We start from the raw sequence: 23,423 nt of genomic DNA on the forward strand, positions 1-23,423 counted from the left end.
TTTTCCTGGGTGCCAATTTGGACACAAACACCCAGATGGCCTACCTCATGCCAGAGAAGCAAGGGCAACTAATTCAATACTTCAGAACACTAGCAAATTGCACCAGGCTGACTGCAAGGAAAATCCTGCAGGCTCTGGGATTCATGGCATCTTGCATCTTACTAATCCCATGTGCAAAGCTGCATATGAGGAAACTACAATGGTACCTGAAAAACATATGGTCTCAACACAGCCACAGTTTGGAAACAATAATACCACTAATTCCATGTCTGCAAAAGGAATTTCTGTGGTGGGCTCAAGCATGTCAAACAAACACAGGTCTTCCATTCAGCAAGCCTCAAGCAAATCAAGTCATCACACCAGACGCCTCGGACTATGCCTGGGGGGCGCACATGACAGATCGGTGCATTCAGGGCAAATGGTCTCAAAAAGAAAAGCACCTTCACATCAATCAAAAAGAAATGCTAGCAGTAATAAATCCTATTATAGCTTTCAAGGACCTTCTACAACCAGGTCAACTATTGATAAGAATGGACAACGCCACAGTTATGTGGTACATAAAAAAGCAGGGAGGAACACATTCTTACCCCCTATGCAGACTGGCCGTGTCACTTTGGAACATGGCCATGGACTTACAAATGGAACTACAAGCACAGTACTTGACAAGCAAGGAAAACACGCTGGCAGACAACCTAAGCAGGAATATGACAGATCCACACAAATGGAAATTGCATTCAAAAGTTTTTACAGAAATAATCCAAGAATGGGGAAGGCCGGACATAGATCTCTTTGCCTCCCACAAAAATCATCAATTGACAAAATTCTGCTCAAGGATCTTCCATCCAAAGGCCTAGAGAGTGGACGCTCTCTCTTTCAGTTGGACATCAATGACAGTTTATGCCTTCCCACCTCTTCCTCTGCTGCCCAAAGTTCTATTGAAGACCAGAGCAGACAGACCAAAGATGATCCTCATTGCTCCGGACTGGCCAAGGCAACACTGGTACCCACTTCTGAGGAGCCTGACGCATTCCCCACCATGGACCCTGCCTCTAATGCCTCTTCTTCTGACTCAGCACAGCTTCAAAACTCTTCACAGCCAGCTAAAAACACTCAATCTAGCCGCATGGAAGATTCCTTAGCATCACAACAGGCCCTACTCTCCAAGGAGGTGCAGGATGTCATTTTGGAGGCCAGAAGGCCATCAACTAGAAAAGCTTACTCCGCAAAATGGAAATGTTTTTGTGTCTGGAATGAGAAAAAGGGCCAGGATCCTGGAAAACTGAATTTACCTCAAATACTACAATATTTGGCTGAACTGCTAAGCAGTGGACTTTCTTTCTCCTCCATCAAAATCCATGCCTCGGCCATTTCTGCAGAATACAACACTGATCCACCTTTATTCTCTCACCCTCTCTTAAGACAGTTCCTCAGAGGGGCTAAGAATTTAAGACCTCCAAGGAAACAACCAATACTTGCTTGGGATCTTAATTTCATTGTGGAAAAACTGACCTTGCCTCCCTTTGAGCCAGCTGCCTCATCAGATTTGCAATATTTGTCCTGGAAAACAGCTTTCCTTCTGGCTATCACCTCAGCTCGTAGTGTTTCAGAACTACAGGCTCTCATGGCTGTCCAGCCTTTTATCATCTTCCATCAGGACAGAGTTTCCTTACGAACCAACCCGTCCTTTATGCCTAAAGTGGTATCCAGGGTAGCTTTAAATCAGGCCATACATTTACCTACTTTTTATCCTAATCCTCAAAACAAAGGGGAGAGATTACTACATTTCGTGGACATCCACAGACAGCTGCGTTATTATTTGGACAGAACAAAGCCTTTCAGAAAATCAGAACAGCTCTTTGTGGCCTATGCGGTAGGAGCTCAAGGAAAGCCAATTTCCAAACAGACAATCTCAAAATGGATAGCCCACTGCATACGCTTTTGCCATTCCTTTCATGGCAAAACTGTACCTACAGGCATTAGAACTCATTCCATCAGGGCCACAGCCACCTCTGCAGCCTTCCTCAGAGGAGTTCCTACCAAGGATATTTTGGAAGCAGCCACTTGGAGTTCTGTACATACCTTCTCCAAGCACTACAACCTACCATTATACTCCAAATCTAGAGCAGACTTTGCCACTGCAGTCTTGCAGGGCATTTTGGCTCCTCCTAGTTCCACCTAGTGCCTACCACCCCTTTCTTAGCTTTGGGATTCTACCCATCTGTTATGACTGCAGCTGTATGCACGATGAACATAGTACAGTTTTGTACCTACCATAAATGTAGATGTTCGAGTGCTAATACAGCTGCAGTCCAGGTTTCCTCCCTCCTTCCCCTCTTGGGACAGGCCTATAGGCTAACACATCCTCATACAACCTGATTGGGGTATTCATTTATGATGTATTTGCTTGCAACTACTGTATTTTGATTATATTGCACTGCATTATTACACAAATTTATGTATTGCCTTCCTTCTGGGGGCACCTGACATCTGGGGCAAGAAAAACTGAAGAAAATGGCGTCGGCTGGTTCCTTTATACCCCTGTCGCACTGACGTCAGGGAAGAAGCGACGACAACCGACGCTGGACCTAGACTTTGGAATTCGGCCGACCGAGGACCCGTCTGACGGCAGGAGAACCCATCTGTTATGACTGCAGCTGTATTAGCACTCGAACATCTACATTTATGGTAGGTACAAAACTGTACTTTTCTCTGGTAGGAGTTCCTTCCCTTCCTAGATTTCCATTTTTTTGTTTTGTTTTATTGTCCTGGTGCTCTGTTTTAATTGAACAGTGATTCACTTAGTGTGGGGATGTTGAGTTGATTACACAACCCAAGAACTTGTTATGCAGATTAATGGCAATGAAAAGTTAATGGATATCTTGAACGATGATCATTGCATTGACGTGGTAGGTGCATGCTGTAATAACCTGGTATAATAGCCATATGCTCTACATTGCATTGAGAGAGAGAGCATCCTTGTGTGCTAGTAGATGAGATGGTGGCAGACATTGACCTGATGTATATAACCTTATAGTAGACTATTGTGCATGGTCCAGATATTGTTTGAATTTGAAATGGATGGATTTTACTGCAAAAGTGTTCTTTCAGTGGACTTTGCCCATCCCCACGTACCCTGATGTGGATGTGACCATCTGCACCCTTCTACTTACACAAACTTTGTCATCGCTGTTACTGAGAGTAAGGATAAATCCCTGAGAGTATTGCACTCGTAAGCTTTAATAAATTATAGAAATTGCATGTTGGTTACCACACAGTAGTGTGTCAAGTCAGAAATTTCAGAGGGAGTGGGGGTGGGGGGCTATGCATTGCTAGAGAAATCTGGGCCATTTTAGTGTTCCTTTCACAGAGTCAATACCAGTACTTTGTGAATTACCATAGAGAATAGAACAGTGTCAGTCATCTACTGCTATGGTGTCTTTCTCATACAGAGTATGTGTCATGGCTTCACAGCTAGTACCTGACGCATCACTTGTTAAAAATACATGAAATTACAGATTTTAGAGAAAATGCCAGGTGTCTGAATTCAATCCAAATCTCGCTGGCATAATGGTTAAGGTTTTTGCCTCCCGTGTATAAGGTACAAGATTTGAACATTACCTTTGACCAATGCCTGAATGGAGTTTGCATGCTCTTCCTGTATCACTGTTGGGTTCTTCCTACCTTCCAAAAGCATGTTGAGTGTTTTTACCTCAAATTTACCAAAGAATGGAGTTTTGAGTAGCAGTACAGACTCTAGATGGTACTCTTTTTGGGATGGGGGGAGTATAGACCAAATGCTTTGGACATCAACTGTGATGTGCAGTATCCTCTAGATAGGAGAACATGGATTACAGACTGCAAGCTGTGTTAAGGCTAGCCACTTGATGGTGTAATAATTAGCTGTAGGTGATTCAGGCATGATTACTGATGTCACCAAAAAGTGGTTTGAGTACCCAGTCTACTCTGACCTATGCCAGGGATCACTGCAGGAGGGGTCTGTGTGCCCCATATGCCCATTGTTGCCTACCATAAAGCCTAGAAGTCCTGGGTCAATAAGCTACTGGCTGGACGGTGTCCAGTTGCTCAGCTTGGTTATCTGGAATAAGTTTTTTGTGCAAACGTTAGTCGCAAAACCAGTCAACCTGACATACGTGAACTAAGGAGTGCTACATTCAGTGTAGGTTTACTGACAGGATGCAGCTTGGAAGTGGATGACATGATGGTAAGGAGGAGGCTTGACTTCCTATGTATTCAGGAGACAAAACAGAAGGACAATGAAGCAGAGACTCAGGAGGAGTGCACTCTGGAAATAGTATGGGAATTGTGGTGAGGAAGAGACTTAGAAAACAGTGAAGAATGTCATTAAGAATTAATGATAGACTTATGGCAATTATACTACAGTGCATGGATAGGATATGGTTCATAATCTGAGCCTATGCCCCAAAGCAAGGTTGTGATAGTGAGGAAAAGTGTGCATTCAGACAGCAGTTAAATGACCTACTAGATGAAGCAGGACAATATGAAATGATAATGGGTGGCCTAAATGCATATATTGACACAGACAGAACATGATAATGAAGACTGCCTAGGTGCACATGGGTGAGGCAACATGAATAAAAAAGGAGAGGCTATTTTAGACTTCTGTCTGGCAAATGGCTTGATGGCCAACACGTGATTCAGCAAGAGAGAGAGAGAGAGAGAGACGGTCACAAAATCACATTCGATAGTGGCCAACCTGCAACTGAGGTAGACTTCCTCCGAGTAAGGAAACGGCAGTAGGGTAGAATCAGTGATTGCAAAGTCATCCCCAGTGAAACACTTTTTGGCCCTCAGCATAAACCACTGGTTACCATAATCAACTGCAAGTATTGAGCAGAGAAGGCTCTACGGTCATTAGAGACTAGGCTGAAGACCTGGCAGCTGAGAGAGAAAGAACAAGAGTTTAAAGAATTACTCAGGACTCTAGTACCTCAGGAAGAAGATAAAATAGGCAGAGCTGAAGGAGAATGGAAGCACCTCAAAGTAATATGTGTAAGAACTACAAAACAGATATGTGACAGAGCCAGGTATGGAAGAAAGGTACATAAGGAAAGCTGATGGTGGAATGTAGAAGTCCAGGAAGTCATCAGAAGACAGGATGAGTGCAGAAAAATATGGGAGATGGAAAAGATGGACCAGGCTAAGAAGGAATGTTGGTTGGCTAAAAAGGAGGCTAAGAGAAGAGTTGCAATAGCAAAGAACAAGAATTCAGAATCACTCTACCACCTTCTGAAAAGTGACTCAGTAGATTGCACAAATAAACTCTTATCAGGTTGCAAAGTAGTGACAAAAAGGTAAAAAAAATAGTCAGATACCCTTCATTAAGGATGCCAGCAACAACCTGTTCACCAGTCCACAGGAGTACTTCCAGCAGCTTCTGAATGAAGCTGTACTTCCTCAGACACAGCCTATGATAAAAAAATGAAGAGGAGTCTCCCTTAGATGAAGTAAGAACAACAATAAGGAAAATGAAATTGGGAAAAGCAGCAGCCTCAGATGAAGTTGCATTGGATTTGATCAAGATGTTGGATGTGTTAGGAGAGAAATGGCTCCTGAGGGTACTCCTAGCAGTATGGAGAGAAAGATGCATCCCAGATTACTTGAGATTAGGCATAGTAGTTGTCCCTTGTCTCATGCATTCAAAAGAGACGATGAAGCGGTGTATGGATTCAAGATATTTATTGTACATAAACATGTCACGAACTATAATTAGAGCTTGTATTTTAGTTAACTGATTCACTCATTATTTCAAACACACTTGTATGTGCATCTCCATTCATGACTATAATCAACCCTGGCTGACTGTACAAAAGGGCACTGTTCTTGCACATGCTCACTATTTATATGCACATGCTATCTAGCTACAGTGGCTGAAAAGGAACAATACACTCAATGATCTGCATCCTCCCTCTTTGATTTGTTTGACATGCAACAGGTAGAACAATACAATCTATATACTGGATAGCATTTCAATATTAATAACAATTCAGAACTCAAATCCAAGTCATTGTGTATTTCGGATTGGGTCTGGAAATTCTACCCGATCTGGTTACATAAAAACTTTGACTAGGCTTAGCAACATGGACAGTCTCTTGGGAATTCTCAGTAGCATCTTTGGTATTGCATCAGGATTATTTCAGGTAAATCCACTGTCCTTTGAAATCTGAGTAAGTGTAGGATCACTCTAAGAAATAGTCTTTGGCACAGGCAATCTACTGTGTCACTGGTTTGGAGACGGGACGTATATGTCTTCGGTTTCTTCTGAAATCCATTCATTCCGATTGAACTATATAAGATCTCGGTTATTCACAAGTATTTTTGATAATTCTTACTTGGTCATATCCTTTAGATGTTTCTATCCTTACGATTTCTCCTTGTCTCAATGGTTTAAGAGGTGTGCTAGATTTTTTGTAGTACAACTTTTGTGACAGGCGTATCTTCAAAAGTTGAGTCTTGACAACTCTGTTGTTAGCATTTGGAATCAAGAGTTGTTTACTGATCTGCAAGGTTGTTCTTGTTTGTCTAGATATTAATCTCTGAGCAGGTGAACCAAGCAAGTTATCTCGGGAATGTTTCTGAGATTGAGTAGGCTAAGAAAAACATCGGTCCCATCTCCCTTGGATTTCTCTAACAAACATTTCTCACTTTGAACTGCACGCTCAGCTAATTCATTGAAATATGGATGCTCAGGACTACTAGTAACATGAACAAAGTCCCAAGATTCAGCAAATTTCTTGAATTGCTAATTTCTAAACTATGTACCATTGTCGTATACAAGTTTGTGCGGTCTACCATGGAGAGAAAACTCTTCTCTTCAACGTTGTGATGACGGTGCTAGACATTAAGTTAGGAAGAAGATCAATTTCAAATCATTTCAAGTAAGAGTCTACTAACACTAAGTAATGCTGACCATTCCATTGAAAAATATCAGTAGAAGCCATCGACCATGGTAATTCAGGAATCTGGTTTAGCTGAAGTGGTTCTTTTTGTTGGTGCAATTTAGTACTGTTGCAAATAGAACATGCTAGTGTTTCCTTCCCTATATCTTTTGACATAGAAGGCCTAAATACTATGCCTCTTGCCCTTCTTTTGGTTGTATCAGTACCTGGGTGAACATGATGTAAAATCTGGATGTATTTCTATTGTAATGCTGAAGGAATAACCACTTTAGAATCTTTCATGATGAATCCATTTTCCATCAAGAGTGTGTTTTGTTAAGAAAAATACTTCTGAATGTCATGTGGTAAACTTGTTTGTTGCACTGGCCATTCTTGATGGATAAAATGTTTCAGCTTCTGAAGAATAGTAGGATGAGTGATGGTCCCACCACTGCCAACCAATATGTGACGTCCCCACGCTGGGCCAGTAATCAAGGACCCTGAATCCTCACTACTGACACTGGAGAGGGATGTGCACTTGGAATACAAATGGATACACTCAGTATTTCAAGATGCAGAGCTCTCTACATCAAGCACAGTTTCCCGTAGGAGCACACAGGGAACACACACAGCCCAGGGTCTGGATTTCTCTAGATCTGTCTCTCTCCATGTCCCCATTAAGACTTCCCAGTGGTGCAGCTGTAAGGTTAGGTCCTCAGGTGAGTGCCAAACCAAGTCCTCCAGCACCCCCTCTGTAAACCCAGTGCTTCATGTCCCTGCCCCAAGTAGCTGACACACGTGCGCGCGCACACACACACACACACACACACACACACACACACACACAAAGACTTGTACAGATTTACCTACTGCCTCTCCTTCTGCTCAGAGTACAAGGTAGTTATCACCACCACCCACCAGACACTCCACAACCAGCTACTCTAAGGTCCTTAACCAAGGGTGTCCAATTATACTGTGCAATATTAATACTGATACCAATGGTAGTAGTTTGCCAAGATAGCTAGGCCTTCTGGAGTGGCCCACACAGTCTCACAAAATAAATATAAGCAATCAAAGGTTCAATACTTTCTACAAGGACCAGCCACAATAAAGGTTTTAAATTTTTTTAATAATAAATAATAGAAAAGCATACAAATACTGAATATGTACTTACAGTAAACCACAGAGTTCAAATCACAGAAAATATTGAAAACAACATTGATGGACAGAGTCAGACAAATAAAGAAAAACAATATCTAAACTAACCTTTACTATATTTTCCTGACTGAATCTAGAAGAAATACTATTCCCTAATAACTTACTTGATAGAGCAAGGCACAGTGAAATACTTTAGTGTTTCTAGTCAGGTTCCTCAAAACAGAATTCTCCATCCTCAGATATTGCACCCTGTAAAATATAATATCCAAGATGGCTTACAGAATGACCTCATCTGGTCACCTGACTAGGTTTTCATACTATTCCACTTCGAAGCTGAGACAGGAATTTAGCATAGACGGCTGCAGTGCACATCTAAATGTTTATGGCAGTGCCTGGGGCTTCCCCTCTCCTTACTGAGCTAATGAACAAAGGCTTCTCCCAGACCCACTGTTTCCAGTCCTATGCTGCACTGTGGGGTAACGTTTTAATGGTTTAACAGCTAATTTACATTTCCATTATTTTTTTTAAACTAAGCTAACTGGTTAACCTTTGTTGTCCCAGTATCCTGTATTAAAGCATATACATTTAATTCAGTTACAATAATACATGTAAATTTCTTTTCATTCCAGCAGGGTGCACTGTTGATACATTTTAACACAGGCAAACCTCACAAATACATTTTCAGCACAAGCATCTATACAAATTAGTTTGATATAAAAATGACATATACTTACTAAATTCCAGCTAGCTGTGCTGGCACAAGTCATACATCCACTGCCCTACTTTGCCTGGCATAGCTGGCAGTGCCTCCTGTCATCACAAGCTAGGTCTAAAGTTGTGTGATTTCTGAGTTCATCAAGATATGATGAGGAAAAATGTGACTTCCATGACTTCAAAGCCTCATTTCCCATTGCCATATTGTTCTGTTGTTTGTCAAGGCACGCTTGACAAAGCATCTGCAAGGTAAAGATGTTTGCCTTTCATGTAAACAATATTGAAATTGTACTTTTGCAATTTTAACATCATGCGTTGCAGACGTATTGGAGTGGAATATATTGGCTTTTTCAGAATTGTCACTAGAGGTTAATGACCAGTCTCTATTTGAACAGGTGTGCCATAAATATAATCATGGAACTTCTAACATGTGAACACTACTGCCAGAAGCTCTTTTTCAATTTGCAAATACTGCATCTCAGTTTGGGTTAAAGTTCTGGATGCATGGGCTACTGGTATACCTTCTTTTACACACGCTGCACCAAGACCTTACTTAGAAGCATCACATGAAAGAGCTACTGGGTTTCCGAACATCATAATGTGTCAGTGTGGATGGACTTGCAGTTTTCTGTTTCAGAATGTCACATGCTCATTGGTGTTGTGCTAACCAGGACCAGTTTACATTTTTGCATTTGAAAGCTTACTCACATCTGGGATGAACTTTCCCAAATAGTTGACTATGCATAAAAAAACTTTGCACCGATGTGACACTGTCTGGAACTGGCATCTCAAGAATTGCTGCTTGCTTAGGTTTGGTTGAAAGCCAAAGCTAGTAAACAAATGTCCCACATAAGTAACATTTCTCAGCTTGAATTTACATTTTTGAGGATTCAGTGCAAGAGTGAATTCATGTGCATGGTCTAGAACTTTCTATCATGTTTGTCTTCACCATTGCCCCTTATAGTAATGTTATCTTTTATGATAGCACATGGATAACCTGAAAAGATTTGTTCCATCGCACGTTGAAATACTTCAGTGGCAGAATTTATCCCAAATGACATTCTCAAGAATCTGTATCTACCAAATGGCGTACTGAAAGTAGTTAACAGTGAAGATTTGTGATCCAGCGAAACTTGCCAAAATGAACTTTTTGCATCTAAGACTGAAAAAATAGTGGTATTTGGCATGAGAGCTGCTACTACACATTGGATGATGACGTTTAAGCGTGTTTAAATCTCTGGGATCAATACATATTGGAATATCATTTGAGGTTTTCTTATGAGGTACAACCATGTTTGATACCCATTCAGTTGGTTCTTTTTACTGGAATTATTGCACCTAAATTCACCATTTTGTCTAGTGCTGTTTTCACTTTACTGTGGATTGCTACCGGAACCTTACTTGCTGGTCTGACAAGTCGGCTTACTTCATGGAAGATGTGACTGGAAGTTTGCCAAGTTTGTCTTTGAAAATATCAGCATATTCACAAAAAATATTCTGTGTTAAAACCTCCTTATTAAATTAAATCAGTCCCATTCTCAAACTATTTTTGAGAGCTAACAGTGACTGCACGTCTTTTGACTAAGTAAAACTGCAACATATAGCTGTTCCCAGCAGAATAGCAGGTGTGAACTACTGCACTATCAGTTTGAATCTCTACACCACTATAAGCAACAAGTTTAACACATTTTGCTGAATCAAGTTTCTCACCAGGTTTTACTTTGGCAAACATTTGTGCTGATATAACATTGCACTTGGACCCAGTTTCTACTTTAAGCTCTGTAGGTTTCCCATTAATCCGAACAGTACAAAATATTTCACCTTTTGCTGCCAACTGATAATCTACTGTGTTAACAGTTTCATCAATCACAGAGACAACATCAACGCAGAAAATTTGCTCAAGGATTTCTATCTGATCTACTTGCTTCTTTGGATGCTCTCTTTTAATAAAAGTATGTGCCACTTTAGACTTGCAAAGCCTTTTGAAATGATTCCACTTTTTACATTTGTGACATTGGTGACCAAAAGCTAAGCACTTTTCTTATTTAGGTTCTGCCTTCACAATTATGACAGGTAACAATATTGTCTGGGGTAACAACTTCTTAGATTTATGGTTAAGGTTGTGTGTTACTGCACCCTTTGGTTTATACTCCCTTTTCATTTTAGCTTTATGTTGTACACTATCAACATTCGCACTGTTAGATACTTCAAGCACATTTTTTTCATTCATAAGCATATTTGTGTGCTTTTCTGTAAGCTCATATATTTGACAAATCTCTATGGCATTGCTAAATGTTAAATCACTATCTTAAAGCAAATTCTTTTTCACTGTATCATTATTAATACCACAGACAAGTTTGTCATTTATCAGCTCCTCTCACAGCTCACCAGATCTGCACTTTTCAGCTTTATTTCTTAAAGTCAGTGATATATGCTGCTGTAGTTTCACCAGGCTTTTAATTTCCTGTGCAAAACATGTGCCCTTCCATTGTAATATTAATTTGAGGGTTACACATTTCTCTAAATTTACGTTTTAACCACCCATGGTCTTCCCACGTTTTAGCCTATGTTACAGTATGGCGGTTTCCCCCTCCCCTGCATATACAGCAGGTGCATACAAATATAAACATTCCCTCTCAATGGCTTCTGGGCCTGCTGAATTAAGAAGTATGAAGGTTTTTGTACGTGCATAATCAGAAAAAGCAGCCTGTATGAAAATATTGTATTCTTTTTCAAACACTCTCCAATTCTCAGCAATATTGTTATCAAACACAAAAGGCTCAGGTCTGCAAAATCCCTCTGTCATAACAACAAACATTACTTGTAATTATGTCCAAATGCACAGCAATCACTTTGAAAAGGCTTCACTTTTGACTGTGCAAACACTGTGAACATTCCAGAAACTTCGGACACTTTGAATAGCTTTAATTAATGTGACAAAGTAGTATATCACAAAGAAATTTTATACATTTTAATACTTCGGAAATTATTTCAAACTCTTCTGTATTTATTTCGAATACTTTCATCAGTATGTCGCAATTTTCGACATTTCATTCATCTTGGTAATTATTTCAAACATTTTGAATGCTTCATCAAACATGCAGCGACCGACAAATCACTTAAACAAATTTAAGTAACTTTGAATAACCGCTGACCTGTTTGTGAGTTCACTCCGGTACATTTCTGCACTTTTAACTGTGTGCCTCATGTCTTGTGTGTTGCTTTGACTTCGGATCTCACTCTGGCACCATGTCGCTAGTCTCATGCATTTAAAAGAGACGATGAAGTGGTGTATAGGTTCAAAATATGTATTGTACATAAACATGTCAGGAACTGTAATTAGAACTTGTATTAACTGATTCACTCATTACTTCAAACACACTCACATGTGCATCTCCATTCATGACTGCATTCACTCTGACTAACTGTACAAAATGGCACTGTTCTTGCACGTGCTTAGTACTTATATATACGTGCTGTCTAGCTACAGTGACTGAACAGAAACAATACACTGAAGGATCTGCAGTAGTGCAAGTATGCAAGAACACAAGTGATATCCACAACTGTGAGCAGTACACAGGTATCAAACTCCTGTCACACTGCATCAAAGTTCTGGAGTTGGTGATTATTAAACAAACTTACAGAGTCATAGAAAGTAAAATGAGAGATGAGTAGTTTGTATTCAGATCAGGATGCAGCACAACCTTACAGTGTGCAGAAACTAGAGATGAAGAAAGAGTCCAACTAGGCATTCCTAGACTTGGAGAAACTATGACAGGTTCCCAAGAAAGCTGATTTGGGCAGTCTTGCCGTCGTTCGAAGTCCCAGAAACATTGGAAGAATTAGTTCAGCCTATGTACAAGGACCCAGTGTCTTAAGTACGAGCAGCGTTCAGACTCAGAGGGGTTCCCGGTGGGAGTGGGTGTGCGTCAGGGTTCAGCTGTGAGCCCTCTGCTCTTCATACTTGTGGTGAACTACATTGGCAATCAGGTCAGAGGGGATAGATCAACAAAGTTTCTGTATGCAGATGATGTGACACTACAGGCAGATCCGAGCAGGAGCATGAGCAATGGATAGGGAAATGAAATGCAAAACTGAAGGCACGTGGGATGAAAATGAGTACAGATAAGACAGTTGCAATGGCAGGAAACAGGGAAAATCAGAAGAAGTTGAGAACTGAGACAAAAGGTGAAGTAATGGAACAGGATAACAACCTCAAGTTTTTGGGAAGGATGGTTGAAGTCTGTATGAGAAGGTCAAAGCAAGAATCAGAGGTGCTGCAGCCAACTGATACAGAATGTCAGGGGTAGTTTGACAGAAGAATGCCAAAGAAACTGAAGAGTAAGATGTACAAAACAGTGGTGTATTCAGTACTACTGTATGGTACAGAAACCTGGGCAGTAAAGGCAGAACAGTTGAGGAAGTTTGAGGTGATGGAGCTGAAGTGCCTGTGACAGGTGGTAGGATGCACAGTATGAAACAGATAAAGAAATGAGGACATCAGTGCATAAGCCAACTTGTCTCCACTTGTAGAGAAAGTGGAAGAGAACATATTAGTGGTTTGGGCACATGTGCAGAAAAGAAGACAGAATGCAAGAGGAAACAAGGGCATCCAACAAGGAGATGGAGGGATTGTGAGAGAAGACCTGCGACAGTCAGGCATGACTGTTGAAGAAAGTAGGCAGTGGCACTGAATTGAGAGACAGATGGTGACTGATATGGCACCCTGACCCCATGTAAAAAAATGGGAAAAAGAAGGTTGATGATGACCAGGTGTTTGGATTCATTTTCCAGTATTGACACTGCAGGGCAGCATAAGGTGGGAATGCTGTACATCAGTGTGCCGTACTTGGAATGAGTTGTTAAACTGAGGATGTTACGTTGTCTATCTCGCCTTCGTTCTTGCTGGTTGGGATCGGAGCCGATCCTCGGCTCAGACTCTGCCATCTTCAATAGCTCGAGAGCTGTTTACTGGCTCGAGGCTACCCCTTATCCCATAATGCCTAGCGATAGCTACCCAGATCGCGTTTGCCACTTCAGCTGCGAGGTGTTGTTTTTCTGGCTCAGGCTCGTATAAAGTTTTTTGTATAACTTTCTTCACTAGAATTCAACCCTTCTAGTATTTTATTATTAACGATAGTCTTGTTTTTTGTGATAGTTGTTTAGCTTGTAGTATCCCTCTTTTTTCTTGTAGAACTCGTTTAACTTAGAGTTCTCTCCCACCCCTCCCCCCTACCTCTTCTTGTCAGGTTAGCCGTTTAAGTTAGAGGCTTTTTCTTCTCCCTTTCTCTTATAGGCTAGCCGTTTAAGTTAGAGGCTTTCCTATTATCTAAAAACTTTAGCTGTAGTCTTTATAGTAGTGTGTTTTTTGTAGACTGTATATTGCTTCTGGTTGTTATTGTTATAATTGTTTTTTCCTTCTACCTTCAAGGATGTCAAAGGAATCCAAGGTTTCTGGGTTCAAGAAGTGTGACTCATGCTGTCAGAAAATGTCTCTGACAGATGGGCACACTTCTTGCATCAGTTATTTAGGCGCTGTGCACCTGCAGGACTCTTGTTCTATCTGCCATGCCTTTAGTCCAAGAGTCCTGCAGGAGCGTAAGAATAAGCTTATTCGTAAGGGTCTTTTAAACCCCCAGGATTCACTGGCCAAGAGCTCACAGCCTGTGAAATCCCCTAAATCCACTAAGCCGTCGGCTCCAAGTTCGAGCCGTCTTCTGTTCAGGATTTACCTTCCACATCGGTTCTGGCTGACACCGACAAGACAATCTCCCCGTCGGCTCCATCAGAGGCTTCGGAGCCATCGCAGAGCCACAAGAGGCTGAGGTCCCCTTCAGTAGAATCGGTGCATTCGGCTCCTCGGTCTCCTTTGCTTCAGAGCGAGCGTAGTCATCGATCCTCTCAATCCTCTAGGCTGTCGGATCATGATGTGGAGAGAGTGGTCAGTAGGTTGCTAAAGTTGCATGCACTAGCCAAGTTGTTGTCCAGCCCTCCTCAACAGGTATCAGCTCCATCCACTTCTCTCGATGTTCCTCCTCCGATTCCAATGAGTTCGGAGACTGAGTTCGTTGGGGTTCAAGTAGTGGAACCATCGGCTCCGATAACTCTATCTCCTTCGGTTCCGAAGCTGGCTCCAATTCCCTCAGTGGTGCCGTCCATCGAGGGATCTGGGCACCGGGGCTCCCTCGTCGGCTCCGAGGGGGCGAGTGGCATTGGGCCCTTGTCCGACCCTGTTCTCCCTCTTGGAGCTTCGGCTCCTACATCAGCCTCGGAGCCGTCTCCCTCGGTGCGGAGAAAGACTCCTATTTCTTCGGAACCGGAGCTTTCTATGCATCGTGGCAGGGACACCTTCGATGTCATGCGGAGTGTGCTGGCCACTGAGTCAACTCCACTATCAGCCCCACCGGCTCCGTCCCCTGTAGTGCTTTTGCCAACCTCTGCTCCTCCTCCAGACCCCAAGTATAGGGAAACCGATGCTCCAGGACACACCATTGGGTGTTTCCTCTTCTTCCGAGGCCTTCCCTGATCACTCAGAGGAGCCCCCTCAGAAGAAGTGCAAGAGGAAGCACATTGACTCCCCTGAGTCTGTCACTTCTGATACAGAAAAAGCACCAGAATCCAGGAAAAGTGATACGAACAGTTTAATTCACTAACGCTGAAACTTCACAACACGTTTTCGTCCTTGACTTCATCAGATACCAACACTCTTGGTGCACTCATCTTAAATACATTAACTAATTAATGGTAGCCAATGACAAACAAATTGATTAATTAGAGTTAGTTAAAAGCACATACACATATATATACACACACAGATTATACTTCCTAAAACCACCATAAAATTCATACCCTATAATAAACCACATATACAAAACTTGAATGCTTGTGAATATAAATTTAAATATATAAAAATGAACCTTAAATAAAACTATGACATTATGTTCTAAAAAAATTTTTTTTTGTGATTACTAGTGAACGTTGGGGCACCTGCCTTCTTCTGTGGTTACTTCTGATATAGACTTAGATGAATCGCAAGGGTCCCCAAGATTCCCCTCTGAAGATGTTTTCTTCTTGGACATCTTGGAAATGCTCAAGCAGAGGGGGAACTGGAATCCCCTAGCCACTTCTGAAGATGAGTCTGTATTTCTGGATGCCTTCGGTTCCTGACCTTCCACCTCCTGGGTGTCTCCGCCTTTCGATCCACTTATGACAGTGGTGGCTCGAAAGGCTTGGTCAGTTCCGGATACAGTGGAACCAACTCCGAGGAGACCTAGTAAATTTATTACAGCACCCCAGGATAAGCAGTTCATTTCGAAAGATGTCCCTGCTGATGCTATGGTGGTAGCAGCAGCCACCAAAAATAGTTAGCGGAGACCTCTTCGTCTGTCCATCCCCCTAACAAGGAGTCTAGGATGATGGACAGATATGGGAAGTGAATGTTCGCTTCAGCAACCTTCTCTATGAGGTCACTGAACTGCCTGTGTCATTTTACCTGACTTCAAAGGGATCTCCTTAAAGAGCTCGGAGATACCCTCCAAGATCCAACAGCTGAGGGAGCACAAGCCAAGGTAGCTTCCCAGCTAGCGACACTTAATTCTGTTGTTAACTCCTCCATGAGGCTCATTTCCTATGCAGCCGATGGGGCGAGTAGAGCCGCTGGTACCGGGGTGGCCCTTAGGAGACATGCCTGGATGCGGCTGTGTAACTTTGTGGAACCCTATCGAGCGTCCTTCACCAACACTCCCTTTGATGGTTCCTTTCTTTTTGGACCACAGGTGAAAGACACTTTGACTAGGTGTGAGCAAGAGGGCAAGACACTGTCTGCCGTGGGAGTCAATTTTTCCACTCCCTCTAGACCCTACCCCAAAGGTCAGAAGAGTGGTAAGATGTGGTTCCATAAATCTCAGGGAGCCTTGGCTGACACACGTAGTGATTTTTTCTCCAGAGGCAGAGGGGGAAACAATAACAATAGACGCCGCCCTCGTCACAGAGGGGGTCCGCAGTACCAGGGCAACACAGAATCCTTCTCTGATAAGCCCTTTAAGCATCCCCGAATGGTTGTCCGGCTGCTCATCTCTGGAGGCAGTTGGGGGAAGACTTTTTCGCTGTACCCAAAAGCCTGGTGAAGTTTAACACAAGACAGATGGGTACGGTCCGTTATATCTGGAGGTTGCAAAATTCCCTTCCTTCAACCCCCTTTACAGTCAAGGAAGACCCTCCCAGATGTTCCACCCAATCTGAGGGAGCAAGCAGTAATAGAAGTTTCAAAGCTAATAGAAAAAAGAGCCATCCAGGAAGTCCCGGCAGACCAGCACGGATCTGGAACTTACTCAGGGTTCTTTTTAGTACCAAAAAGACAGGGGACTGGTGACCGATTCTGGATCTCAGCAGACTAAACAGGTCTGTGCAAAGAACAAAGTTTCGGATGGTCAAGCTACAGTCCATTCTACCCTTTCTGGGTCAGGATAATTGGATGTGCTCTATAGATCTTCAGGACGCGTACTACCATATAAAGATGGACAGGCGCTCCAGGAGATATCTTCACTTCCGGCTGGGGGCCAGTCATTATTAGTTCAGAGCTCTGCCCTTTGGTCTCACCACAGCCCCCAGGGTGTTCACCAAATGTATGGCAGTGGTCACGGCTCACCTGAGGCATCAAGGATTCCAGGTGTTCCCGTATCTAGATGACTGGCTCCTTACTGCTACCACCAGGCATCAACTCATACAAGCACGGGACTACACAATCACAATCTGCTCACAGCTCGGCATCACAATAAATTTAGAAAAATCTGCCTTGTTGCCCTGTCAATCTATCACTTATATAGGAGCAGACTTAGACACAAGGGATATGTTTGCAAGGCTACCACCAGAAAGGGTGTCCGCAATTCATCAGCAGGTTAAGGTTCTGATGCAGAGCAAAAGGATCCAAGTCAGGTACATTCTTCAGTGGCTTCTGTTTACGCAGTGGTCTTTCCAAGAGCTACCCATGACTTACAAGATCATGATCACGGGCGCATGCAAAAGGCATCTTTCTTGGTGGATGGTCTCCCCACTAGTTAGTCAGGGCAGACCTTTCATGCAACCCCCTCCGGTAGCCATAGTGACGACAGACGCCTCCCTGATAGGGTGGGGGGCATTATCTGGGCAGGACAGTCCAAGGCATGTGGCAACCTTACAAGTACCATCTGCACATAAATGTCCTGGAAATGAGAGCAGTGCTCCTGGCATTGCAAGCCCTTCAAGACTCTCTTCCTCGTGGGACCATTGCTATTCAAATGGACAACATGTCAGTGGTGTGGTACATCAACAAGCAGGGAGGAACCAGGTCCTACCCCCTGTGTCGAAAAGCTCTCAGACTTTGGCAGTGGGCGATTTCCTCCCAACGTTTTCTGATTGCAACGCACATCCCGGGGAGATCCAACGTCATAGCAGACAGGCTCAGCAAAGCTATTCTAATGCCTCACGAGTGGCCTCTGAGTCAGAAAATTGCGAATCTCGTTTTTCGCAAATGGGGACAGCCTTGCTGCGATCTCTTTGCCACCCCCTTCAACAGCAAATGCAACAACTACTTCTCCCTTCTTCCGCTTCCGGGTCACACACCCAGAGACGCTCTAGTCCACTATTGGCCCCAGGGACTTCTTTATGCCTTTCCTCCATTCCCTCTGATACCCAAACTTATACAGAAAGCAATATCGTTGGGTTACAAAATGATCCTCATTGCTCCCTACTGGCCTCGACAGATATGGTTTCCGTTCCTGCACCGTTACCTTCTCGATCAACCGTGGACTCTGGACCCATTTCCAGACCTCCTGGTTCATCAATCAGGCGGGTTGCATCAATCCCTAAAAACTCTCCAGCTCACAGCTTGGTTGCTCCACTTCCAACCTTAGCCAGGCTTCCCAGCATTTCCTCAGCAGTCCGTAACATTATCGTGTCTTCTCACAAGTCTACAACGAGGAAAACTTATGCTAGCAAATGGAAACGTTTTTCTTGTTGGGCAAGGACTAGGAATATGGATCCCTTTTCAGCCCCAGTCCACAAAATCTTGGAATTCCTAGCTTTACTGTTTCATTCCGGGTCCGCTGCTTCTACGATCAGGGTACAAATGGCGGCCATTTCTAACTTTCATGTTGGTTTTTTGAACTCTAACATTGTCTCATAAGCTATGTAAAGCTTTTTTGAGAGGGGTGACTCTTCTTAGGCCTCCAGTGAGAGATCCCCCGCCTCCTTGGGACCTTAATTTAGTCCTAACCTCCTTAAGTCTACCCCCTTTTGAACCAGCAGTTTCCTGCTCTATCAAGTTCCTATCTTGGAAGACACTCTTTCTGGTAGTTATTACTTCAGCCAGATGTGTCTCCGAACTTCAGGCGCTGTGTGTTCGTCGTCTTTACTTGGTTTTTCATAAGGACAGGGTTGCTCTGAGGACTAGTCCCTCATTTCTCCCTAAAGTCTGCTCAGAAAGTAACTTAAACCAATCTATAGATCTTCCTGTGTTTTTCCGTAATCATACCAACAAGGCAGAATACAAACTACACCAATTGGACGTTCATAGGCAATTGCATTTTACCTGCACAGAACTAAAGAAGTAAGGAAATTGGACCAACTATTCCTCTCTTACGCCTTGGGCAAACAAGGTCTCCCAGTTTCCAAGGTAACCTTGTTCAGATGGTTGTCACACACTATTTCTTTCATTTATCAGTTAAGGAACAGAGTTACCTATTAGACCGAAAGGTCATTCTACTAGGGCCTTGGCCACCTCTGTAGCCTTCCAATCCAGGTTGCCCATGGATTCTGTCTGTGCAGCTGCCACGTGGGCAAACCCTCATACCTTTAATTTCTCATTACAAGTTGGATATGGTCTCCAGGAGCAGAGCCGACTTTGGGTCCACTGTTCTGAAGATTCTGTTTCACTGAGCCACCCAGGTTTTTAGGTGCTAGGGACGCTGTCCCAACCAGCAAGAACGAAGCCGAGATAGGCAACTTAACTTAAAGAAGTTATGTACCTACCATAACATTCCACGTTAGTTATCTTCATCTCGCCTTCCTTCTTGCGTCCCACCCTCCATCTCCCTGTCCTAGTGGATCGAGAGGAGTTTTTTTCTGTTTCATTGGCTGTGTGTTCTCTTGTGTCCTTTTTGTCTTAAGAGAATATGGCAGATATTGTCAACTGATTCTTGACTGATTTATTATGTTGTTATGTCTGGAGTTAGCTATTTGAAACGAGATCTGGGTAGCTATTGCTAGGCATTATGGGATAAGGGGTAGCCTCGAGCCAGTAAACAGCTCTCAAGCTATTGAAGATGGCCAACTCAGAGCCGAGGATCGGCTCCGATCCCAACCAGCAAGAAGGAAGGCGAGATGAAGACAACTAACATGGAATGTTATGGTAGGTACATAACTTCTTTTTCTATCTGCATGAATTGGTGGTTGTAAAAAAATATACTCCAGCAGATATCGAAAAAAGAGTAGGGAGTTATTATTTGTGAAGTTTCCAGGGTGTCTTGGTGCAATTTCTCTCTGTTAGTATAAATACCACCTCAGTCTCTCATGAAAGTAGGCTGCAAGCCTAGTAAGATTAACATGTCAGCAAAAGATACATACATAACTGAATAAGTAAAAAGTGGACTGTCAGTGAAAATGAAGACTGCAGTAAGTAAATGTAGTCAAGTTGGATTATGTAGTTGTGCAGTGCATTTCATGCCTCTCTCATCCTTCGTGTTTCTGTGTTGGGTCCCTCAGCTGGGGTGTTTTATGAGGAATGTCTGTCTTTCTGTTTGCTAGGATTTTAATTGGAGGTCTGGATTCTTCTCATACCCTAAAGATATGTGGATTGTGAGTAAGCTATATTCAGATTGCCCTTAGGAAGGGGTGAGTGCGTGTGTTGCATGTATGTTATGTGATGGGGTTACCATCCCATTTCTGGACAAGTTCCTGCTTTAAATACCTTGTAGACTGGAGTAGGTTGTGGCTTGCCATGATCCTGTATTTATGTAAAGCTGTTTTTAAAAATTAAAACATTTGAAGTTTAGTATGATTTGATGTGTTTTGAAAAACATTTTTCAATGTAGTGGAAGATTTTATATCTCAGTTTCTGTATTTGTAATCTTTTGTTTTCACCCAATAGGAATATGTACTTAATGGAAATCCTGACAGAAGTAAACAGAAAGGTTTATGGCTTAAAAAGTCTGGACCAACAAAACTGCCTCTCTCTGCAGCTGCAACACACTTTAAGGAAAACGCTAATGTTCCCCAAAAGATGAAGAAAAAAAATGAATGGGTTTAATGCCATGCCTTGCCAAACATAACAAAATATAACATACTGTCGTGTTTATTTATTGAACTTTTTTTTCACTTTGAGTTGTTCTCACAAGCTTTCTATATGCAATCATACTTGTTTACTTTGTTTACATGTGGAGATTTTAAAGTATATTACAGCCTTATACCACATTTTCTTAACTACACCCCCACTTTAATTTTGCAGCTCTGACTGCACAACTTTTGAGGAAAGTTGAAGAACTGAATGTTTTTTCTTCTCTGAGTTTGCAAAACGTCAGAAGGTAAAGGTAGCAAGGGTGTAGAGAATGAAGAAAGTAATACATCTTGGTGAAAGCATTTAGAATAACAGTTGTATTGAACATGTAGTTGAGCTCTTTGTTCTAAAGCATATGTCAGACTGAGTAATACATTTGTGTACAATGGAAGACAGAGCAATATTACCTCTTAGGCTGTGTCTAATATTCATTCTGACTGTTGTGCTAGAAGTTTATTACTTTATGAAAATTCTAAATTATAGTGGTATAGTATGTTAAATAGTAGCTGTATATTAATGTGAACTTGTCTACATACATGACAATTTTGTCTGTCTGCTTAAATTATTTTTGTATTATTTCAGAAGTAGGACTGTGAAGACTACAAACATTTTTCATAAATTTAACTTATACCACTTAATGTTAGCTGCTGTTGTAGAAATTTCTGACAGCATGTCTTAAGTTTGAAAATACACAAATTCAGCAGTCCCAATATTTCATACTTGTCCGTTCTCTAATGTTTGTGTGACTCTAGTGTTTGTTATATTTAAGTAAGGGGGCTTTCCTCCTAACATGAGGTGCAGCCAACTTTCCTGTAAAAATATATATTTTCAAAATGCTTCAAACTGTTTTTCATGTTTTTTTCTTTAGTTTACAGCATGACTGCAAAGATTTTTACAATGTTAGGTGGCATTTGCCATTTTTAACATTCATATTTTTCTGTTTGTGTTCCCAGCTTCTTCATGACATGAGGAAATTGAGCCCTGACTTGTGATCCAGAGGAATCAATATCAGTTAGCAGTGTGGGTACAGGAGCAGCCGGGATTGGGGGAGGAAATGAGTGACATACACCAGTTTGCCTATCCTGGGAGGAAGGAATGGGATGTTGCATACATTCATGGCATCCCATGTTGGAGACCGGGGCATGGGCATGTCTCCCAGGCTGCAGGCAAGCTACTCTAAGATGGGCATAAACAAGCTGACAGTCTCAGTGGTGATGCCCACCTTGTTACTCTCCCTTTGCTCATCTAAGATTTCCTTTTCTCATATCCTAAAATCTTAACCCCTCACTGCATTTATGATGCCTACTCGCTAGGGGGACCTCAAGGTCATTGTCTTCTTGGAGAGGAAGTGTCCACTTACAGGGTCACAACTGGGTTCGGAAACAATCCTTCCTACCCCCAATGGACTGATCTGGAGGGAGTGCAGTGGGCAAATTTGGATAGGACAGAGAGATAGTGGGATGCAAATAGGGGCCAAAACAAAAGCAGAAATGATTGTGGGAATGTGCTTTGATGATATGAAATGGATCTCAATAGTGTTGCATAATATATTACAAAGGTGTGCTAGAACAGACAGCATCCGTTTAAGTTATACAGGTTTACAGTTTCAGTTTTATTGGCTTATACCTTTACTCTATCTTTTGCAGTTAGAGGACAAATGTGTCAGTCATTATGCAGTCTGTCTGATTTGTGAGTAAGATCAGGATAGACCTAGGCCAGGATTCATAGATGTTTAGCATATTACATAGAACAAATTAGTGTGAGCAGTGGTATGCATAGTATTGATAATTCAGAGACACACCCAGCACAGGTTCAAAAGGCTCAAAATGGTGAGTTATAAGTGCCTACTAATGAGTACATAATGATATGTAAATGAAGAACTTCATGCAAATGAGCCACACTGTGTGTGCAAATAGCAAAAATGATTCAGAAATATATAGAGCAGGTTAGTTGCACCACTTAGCATATTTATTTTTTTACACCGAGTATCGTGTACATGAAGGGAGTAGTGTTTGCAGTAGAAGCACCTGTAGCTCAGCAGTGTGAGGTAATGGCAACCCTAAGAACCGTTTGTTGTCTACACCAGTGGAGGAGGTACAGACAGAACCTGACATGCCACCACCTAGGTAACCAGCAGATTGTGGACTATTTCTCTGTGAACAGGGAGTCCTTGCTGAACTGTGTTGCCTACAAACAGAGTCACAGGGGATGTATTGTATGCCCATTTCTGTTGATACTAAGGTATGTTTATCCTTAATAGTTTTAGCTATAGGAACGTTTCAGAGACATTGGGGGATATTACAGGTCCCAGCCTTAAAATCCTA

At 42.3% G+C, this 23,423-nt stretch overlaps 1 protein-coding gene across 2 annotated transcripts in view; it reads left to right on the forward strand.

Moving 5' to 3' along the window:
• CFLAR (CASP8 and FADD like apoptosis regulator) overlaps window positions 1-21,942 on the forward strand; it is a 764,637-nt gene extending 742,695 nt beyond the window's left edge. For both annotated transcript variants that reach the window (XM_044075821.1, XM_044075822.1), the window contains one exon: window positions 20,914-21,942. In XM_044075821.1, coding sequence (XP_043931756.1) covers window positions 20,914-21,049 — 136 coding nt within the window. In that variant the 3' untranslated portion in view covers window positions 21,050-21,942. The remainder of the gene's footprint in view (window positions 1-20,913) is intronic.
• The last annotated feature ends 1,481 nt before the right edge of the window (window positions 21,943-23,423 follow it).

Source organism: Protopterus annectens, chromosome 6.part1 (genome assembly GCF_019279795.1).
Source record: "Protopterus annectens isolate FY-2018-M chromosome 6.part1, PAN1.0, whole genome shotgun sequence".
Classification (NCBI taxonomy): Eukaryota; Metazoa; Chordata; order Ceratodontiformes; family Protopteridae; genus Protopterus; species Protopterus annectens.